Genomic DNA, 8,176 nt, shown 5'->3' on the forward strand with positions numbered 1-8,176 from the left:
AATGATTTTCACCCTGGACTTGTATAGTTGTATGGATCAAAATCAGAGGTAAACATGGAAGCTCAAAAGTATATATGAAAGTAGAACAGCTGAAAGAACGAAGTAGGACTCTCTCATGATAATTACTCAATCCCGTTTTGTTTGTCCCCTCGAGTAAAGTCACATTTTTTAATTTTTGGTTCGGAGAAATTGATGGGAGAGAGAACTAGAGAAGTGGTGCGACAAAGTGTAGTTGGTACGAGGATAAAATTATAATGTTCTACAGTAATATGGGACAATCTTAAAGGGACAAAGCTAAAAAGAAAATTAGAGCAAACAATAGGGGACAAAAGGAGTAAGAAACAATGTACTTGGAAAATTTCCACTAACCTACTTTATTCACAAGTATAATAAATTAATAAGCTATAAAAAAAAAAGTCAAAGTGTTTGAATGCGTGAATGTCAAAATCTTGTAATGTTACAGAAAATAGAAGTAATTTCCCTTCCAAAAAGAAAAATGAAGATTAGAGAAAAACAATCCAAATGATTGACTATATGTTGAAAATGATCAAAATCATCTCGTTATTTTGTTTCACTACATTCAATTTACGTCTATTCCATAGTGGTATTCCTTCAGTTAACTCCTTAAGTAATGTTGTATGTTGCTAATTTGCTATAGTAATCATCCAATTTCAGTCACTCACGTAGCCTCTTTGGGAGAAAGATTAGTTCAACAACCACCACGGCCTTCCTTGTTTAGCTTTCAGACTCATTTTATGAAGCTGCCCTGCCATACCCTTTCATCTCTATCTCTATAACATGAAGTGGTATCTGGGTTGCAGCTTCGAAAAAGTACTGGATGTGCTAGTGCATGTAATACATTGCCCATAACCACGTTGACAGTATCTCAAGTGCCGGAGAATTATTGATATTTTTTGTCATGATTGAAAGAGATTAAGAATTCTCACTATTTTTTAGATTCATGGACCAAATTTCAGATGGGGGGCGGTGTTCTTTGCAATAAGATGTTGTGTCTTCTTCAATTTCATACTCGAGAGGGTAAGGAATTTGATTGTCAGGCCTTGATGAAGATTTGTGATCTTAAACTCTTAAACAACCTTTTTGTTACTTCTTTTTATATCTTTGATTCAATATCAGGATTCAGGAGCATGTTTCTCAGATTAGTTTGTTTTCTGCATCTACAGAGATCTAACAGAACCTGATACATCATTTCAGCTGTCTGATTCTCGTAGCTGAGCAGCTGTGCAGGAGAAATGATGAAACTAGGAACTGCAGAAGTTGCTGACAATGCTAGTTTGTTGTATGAACTAATTGAATCTGGGTTCATAGACAGCAAGGATAATATCAAGGTGCACACGCAAGGTCGAGTTGAGTTGAGATTGATACTCCCCGTTTTCTCTTCATTGCGGATGAAATTATAAGCCTGTATCTTCATTATTTTTGTGGTTTAATGGAAATTCTCTTTTACAGACCGCATAATCCTTACGAATACAAGCATCTACACCCATAGTACTTAAAATGAAGGACAGATTTGAGCAAAATGAATCAGTATATGGAGAAGATATCCTAAGAGAAGACCCCACCCCACCCCCCCCCCCCCCCCGCCCCTCTTCTCTTCAGTGGATGAAATTGTAAACCTTTTATCTTCATCGTTTTTGGGATTTAATGGAAATTCTCTTTTTATGGATTGCATAATCCTTATGAATACAATCATTAATCACCCATGGTACTTAAATGAAGAGCAGATTGAGCAAAATGAATCTGTATATAAGGAAGATATGTAAGTGGAAATAAACATTTGATGGACAATGAAATCAGAAACCTGATTTTTATAAATAGGGTCAATTAGCCAATTAGGCATGCACTAAGCATATACAACCTGCAATATGGCTGAAGGGTTACATCTTACATACATGATTCATCCATATCACCTTAAATAGCAAAATAGGAAATGAAAAAAATTAAAAAATCCTATTTATTTTTTCTCATATAGTCAGATTCAGAAGCCTTGAAGTCTCATATTGCTTCTAACAGCTTGGCACGTATTGATTCCGGACATGAAGCTTTGTTGAGGCTGCAATTGTCATAAAACACGAACATCAGACCATCACTAGTAAAACGTATAAAATATTGAGGTACTCTTGTTGAGAGTCAATTGATTGAAAAAGGAATTCAAGAGAACCTACCGAAGGAGAGTATCTCCGCTGAGAGACTGTTGTTCAGAAACGTATTCTGGGGCAACTTCTCTTAGCAACTGAAACTGCGCTTCAACCTCATCTGCAAACAAAGATCACGATTATTCTAGTCAGAACAGCAACAAATGTTCCAAGTTAGTTTCAAAACTCAAGAGGATGAAGCAAACCCTTACATTTATCAACTATGTCTAAATGGCCAGTAATTAGTTTGTAAATAAGTTCCTCTTTTGTGACAATGGGACGCCTGATAGACTGGAACAAAAGAAGAATCATGTCAAAGAGTTTAGGTACTCCAGCCATCAGTTGTTGCCGCCTTTTTTCTTGTGAGACTGCCAAGCCCTGGTCTTCTAAGATCTTCTGTTCTTTTTCTATCAACTGTAGTAGAATTATTGATTTAGATTCTTCTCATACAATGTTTACCAAACATAACTTATGCAGCACAATCAGATACCAGGAAACATAAGCTAACTTACCGACTGTAAAAGGTCATCTGGAAGCACGTTCAGGACATCCTTGGAAGCATTAGAGCCTTGAGCTGGGTAGCAGATTTTTTCCTCCCCAACTTGACTGGGTTGATCCTCAATATCATTGCTGCTCTGTTCAAAGTTAAGGGCCCTACGCTTAGCTGACTTATTGGGTACATCACTACAACAATCATGATCTGGGGTCATCAGAGGGCGTTTTGGTGGCAGCAATACAGGTGTGGCTGCCATCAGCCTTGCTGGTGTTGAGGCGAGTTTGACAGGCGTTGAAGCGAATTTGACAGGTGTTGAAGCGAGTTTGGCAGGCGTTAAAGCAAGTTTAGCAGGCGTTGAAACAAGTTTCGCAGGTGTTGAAACAAGCTTGGCAGGCTCTGCATTAAATTCGACTAAGCTAATAGAAGATTCATCTTTAGCATCAACGACAGTTGCCTCCTTTATGTGAGTATCCAACAAGCAAGATGATGGCTTTGCTGGAGAGGACTCAGAGACTGAAGCACCCAGAGCCCTTGATGAGAAACGCCTCTTAAAAGATGGAGCAATGTGTAACACTGCTGGTGGAGCAGGGGTCCTGCACAAGCTTGGTTCAGGTTCCTGCTTTGGCTGATAGAACAAATGCGGTAATTTTCCCTCGGGAACATTATCATCCTGATTAAAAACAAAAATCACTCAATAAATCCATAAAATCATAGTCCAACACTAACCTAATGCTAAAAAATGTATCAAAAGTTGATTTAGGAGAAAATTAATACCTCATCATGGGTTCTGAAATAATGCGTGAGTCGTGACTGGAAGATCCCTTTCAAATGAGAAAATCCACCACCGCCTTTCACATTATCATCAGTTGCCACTGCATCTACCTCGAGAGACACAAGAAGGTCCTCCTTCATACAGTTTGTTTCTCTGTCTTGAACACGGATTTTCTTTACCACAATCACCTCTGGCATGATGTGCTTCAATTGAGCCAAGTGATGTAATGTGAACCTCCTGTAGTATTTTTAAGAGAAATTCAACAAGGATTTAGCTAAGATAAACTGAAATATAACAATTACTATGCAGGAAAAAAAGAAAATTGATATTGAAAAGTAATACTGATTGCTGAACGCTGAGTTGTGTATTACGGTGTTACCTTTCCGTCAATGACTCAATACTACGAGAAAGCCGAGTAAGTGTTGATGGCAATTTTTTTAGTCGGAGTAGCCGAATTGAACTTATCATTGCATTGAAGAACACACATAACATCTCATACCTGTTAATTAAGTCACTGAAGGATAAGTATTTTGTTCAACTTTTGACAAGAGGCATAAAATCATATCACCTCATTAGCCAGACATCATTTTTCAAACAAAAATTAAGCAATTACTCCAATATCAGTTGAAATGCACAATTGGCATCAGATTCACAAGGTGCGAGGATCTGACCCGGAATCGGAACTAAAATTCATAGCATTCCTCACTAATCAAGGTTTAACAATTACTCCGCAATTTGTCACAGATTCATAAGTTTTGCTTACAAAATCACAATTGAAGTAGAATCAAAACACTGGAAACCTAAACCTAAAAGATTATTTCAATTGTTATCGATCGTTTATTAGGGAATAAAAAACCCTAACTTCATCGGATTCAAATATTTGATCGAGTTAGTTCTTTAAAAAACCAAATTAGTCAAATGGAATGCAGATTAAACTCAAATAACATGTAATTGTTGAATAGAAAGAACAACAAACTAGTACCGAATATTAAAATCCTAATTTCCGACAAATGTTAAACACCCAAAATCCCAAATTTACACTCATCCTCACAAATTTAAATAAATTCTGAAATCAACCTCGAAAAATTAATCACATTAACATCAATTAACAATTTAATACCCATCACAATGTATAGCCCAAAAAAAAAATTAATCTCCTGAAAAATAGCTCATTCATAAAATGTGAACTAATTGAATAAAAATCACACATAAAATGAAAGAAATAATGATAGCAAGTAGAATCAAACATACTTTTGGGGCAATAATCCATTGGGCATCCCAGAAACTCCACAACTGATCTTGGCCTTCTTGGGACAATCCGACCCGGAATCGAAAGCAGCGCGATTGGATTTAACAATGCGGATCTGACGGGGCTCAGGAGTAGCAACCATGGGAGTATTAAGAGAAGATGAGGAGAGAGAATGAGGGTGGTTGTTATTGTTGGGAGTTGTTACTACTGGAACTGATGATTCCCAAGACTCCATTTTTGGTTGAAAATGTTTGTGAGAAGAAAGTAAAAATTTTCTGGGTTTTTGATGAAAATGGATTACAGTAGAGAGGGAAAGAAGAGAGAGAAAATGGAGGTTGAAGAAATAAAGGACGGAAAAATGGAGTATATAAATGGAGAAGAGAGGCTGGAAAAAGAAGCGAGTGAATTAGGGTTTTTTGGCGGGAAATGATTTTTGCGCCAACATTTTCCCGGTAGATTTTGTGGGCTTGGCTATCCACCCATACTATTAAACATTCGGCCCGAATTTGTAACTTTCCGTCTAGATTTCATTTGTTCCTCTCACTTAAAACCGTGGAGTAAATTAATAGGGGAAATTGTTCTGTGTACCTTTGAAGTATTAAAAAATATACCATGTCAAAGATCGAGTGCATGTTGAGAAGAAGAAAAAGATCAAGAGAATTTTTAGATTTGAAGAGATGTGGCTCAAAGAAGATTCATTTTGAGAAGTGCTTGTTGCTCATTTTGAGGATCTGTTTGGTTCATCATGTCAGGTTGATACGGACCCAATTCATTGGATCTAATTTAATTGATTTTAACCATTGGATTTAAGTTGTGGTTTTCACCCCTCTTTCACCTATAAATACCCCTTTCATACCCATCATTTAAAGGGGGACAATTAAAGAGGACACAAGGACAATTTAAAGAGACTTTATACACATTCAATCACACAAAATAGCCTTAGACAACTCCTCAAAGGGCTGCCCGTAAAACCGCAGCCTAAAGCCCCCTAACCGCTGCCCTTTTCTGCCCAGCGAACAACACACTCAACAGCCCAGCAGCCAGAACCGCCACCCAACGCCAGAACCGCAGCCTTTTCTGCCCAGCGAACAGTCACTGCAGCAGCCCAGAACCGCCACCTAAAGTCCAGAACCGCCACCTATCCTTGCTGTCACCATTGCCCCTCGTTCAAGCACATCAAGTACTTCAAGCTCATTAAAGTTTAAGCGACAAAGGTTTTAACTTTGAGGGTTCCAACAATTTAACTCTTTACTTTGATTTATTTAATTTAATTATTTTATTTGTTTAAATCTTAAAGTCAGTGCTAACGGTTTCTTTTGCGGTTTTGTGCTTAAGTAGTAAGAAGACGCTTTCAAGGTTGGTCTTCTAACATCCTCTTTTCATTATGTAGTAGCATATTTTAATATTTCTTGTACATAGTAGCATGTTTAGGTTTCTTTTTAATACTTAGTATCATGTTAGGATTGGAACAAACCTAGTATCATGTTTAGGACGATTTATGCTTGGTTTCGATTGTTGATGATGCGCATGCTTGGATGATTTTATGCTTACCTAGTATCATGCTTAGGCTTTAATTAATTATTATTCTTTTATGAGCATGTTTACATAGTATCATGCTAGGTTGAACAATCTTGTTTGTTTTGGCTTGGTTTATGCGTGTGACAACATAGGAAGCATGTTAGATTTTGGCTTGAACTATGCATGATTTTGGATTTGGTTTATGCATGATTTATTTCTTACCATGCGTGGCTTTTGAATTGATTTTATGCATGATCTTATTCTTGTTGTGCGTGGCATTGGCGTGGCTTTTGCTTGGTTGTTGCGTGACTTTGCTCTAGGCGAGTCATGTATAATTGCTTGGCTTGTTTTCTTTTCTTAGTTTCATTATACCTAAGGCATAATTTATGCTTGGGATATATATGATTAGGTTCACTTAGCATGAAAAAGCATAACACGTTGTAATTTACAACGATATATGCGCATAAGGACTTAAGGGAAAAACGTATGTGCAATCACTTTAAATCACTTAATTAATAATCTTGAATAGTCTAATCTTGATCTAATCCAAGTGATCACTCGCAATTTCTAGAGTTTTGTGTGCATTTAGGTAGTCCTTAATTTCACCTAGACTTATTAGTAATAAGTTAGGATTAAAACGTTGCAATGAATCGACTATAATGTATTGCCATATACGCAAGAGTTGAGTAGAGGCCAATTTGGGCGAATAAGGCTTACGAAGCCTATAATTCGTACCTTCAATCCCCGAATCCTATTTCTTTGGTTACGAACCAGTTTATATGGAGCGATCCGGCCTAATAGTCACCGCGATCAGGGGTGTAACTAGGTCGCATGACCGGTTATGAGTTATCCTAAACTCATTGGCGACTCCGTCTAGCATTTCAATCATTCACAGTGACTAGCCAAACTGTCACCTTAACAAGTGACACCCAACAGTAGGGCGAAAGCGCGCAAAAGTTGCGCCGAAATTCCTTACAGCCTTCTGCTTTATATGTTGTTCTACTTATTTTTGCTTTGTTTTTTGCAAAATTTCACTAAGTATAGAACTTCAAATGCAATCTTGAGGTGATGCTGATGATACCTGAGGTGGCTATCCATTTGTAATCTTTCTTCAGATTATCACCTTCTTGCCCCCCTTCAGAAGCCGAGGTAATATGCCTTGGGTTCTGAAGAAGTTTGTATGCTGAAGCCTTTTCTCAGCATCGGGCACTTGTTATACTTTGCTTTAACTTCTGCTTTGAGAAGCTTTTCTGCTGAAGGAAAGAATGGTGCTGCAACGCTAATAGGTCTTCCTTCAGTGGCACTTTTGTCCTTTTAATTTTCTGAATATGCCTGGTGCTGCTGCCTTTCTAGGTTGTTCAGCACACCTTCAGATTTTTGAACTTCTTGGGTAGGGTAGGTGCTTCAGCACACCCTTACCATTTCAGATTTTGGGTAAAGTAGGCGTTTCGGTGCACCCTTGCCATTTCAAATCTTCGGCGAGGTAGGTACTTCTGTACACCCTCACTTTTTCGGATTCTAGGCATGGTAGGCGCTTCGGCGCACCTTTACATTTTTTTAAGTGAAGTAGGCGTTTCGGCACACCTTTACCATTTTGAGTTTGGGACGAGGTAGGTACTGCAGTACACCCTCATCTTTTCAAATTCTAGGTAAAGTAGGTGCTTCGGTGCACCTCCACTATTTCGGCTCGTAGGTAAAGTAGGTATTTCGGCGCACCCTTACCAATTCAAATCTTCGGCAAGGTAGGTACTGCAGTACACCCTCGCGTTTTCAGATTCTAGGTAAGGTAGGCACTTCGATACACCTCTACCTTTTTCGGAACCGAAGCAAGGTAGGTGTTTGGGGTAAAAATACCCGGACACGTGGACCTGTAATAAGAGGACATGTGTCACCTTGGTAAAGTGCCACGTGCCCCAATTAAGACGTGACACGCGTCACCGTCTGGTTGGCCAAAATTGACCAACCAGAGGGTGACACGTGGCGCG

The 8,176-nt window shown here is 38.4% G+C and overlaps 1 protein-coding gene across 1 annotated transcript; it reads right to left on the minus strand.

Moving 5' to 3' along the window:
* Positions 1-1,791: 1,791 nt before the first annotated feature.
* Positions 1,792-5,105, minus strand: LOC110687917 (CDT1-like protein a, chloroplastic). The gene is made up of 7 exons (XM_021864560.1): positions 4,676-5,105; positions 3,804-3,923; positions 3,427-3,661; positions 2,669-3,322; positions 2,369-2,570; positions 2,187-2,277; positions 1,792-2,074 (listed from the first exon to the last, which is right to left on the minus strand). The coding sequence occupies exons 1-7, from the start codon at positions 4,906-4,908 to the stop codon at positions 2,017-2,019; spliced, it is 1,593 nt and encodes a 530-aa protein (XP_021720252.1). The 5' UTR covers positions 4,909-5,105; the 3' UTR covers positions 1,792-2,016.
* Positions 5,106-8,176: the final 3,071 nt, after the last annotated feature.

Source organism: Chenopodium quinoa, unplaced genomic scaffold (assembly GCF_001683475.1).
Source record: "Chenopodium quinoa cultivar QQ74 unplaced genomic scaffold, ASM168347v1, whole genome shotgun sequence".
Taxonomy (NCBI): domain Eukaryota; kingdom Viridiplantae; phylum Streptophyta; class Magnoliopsida; order Caryophyllales; family Amaranthaceae; genus Chenopodium; species Chenopodium quinoa.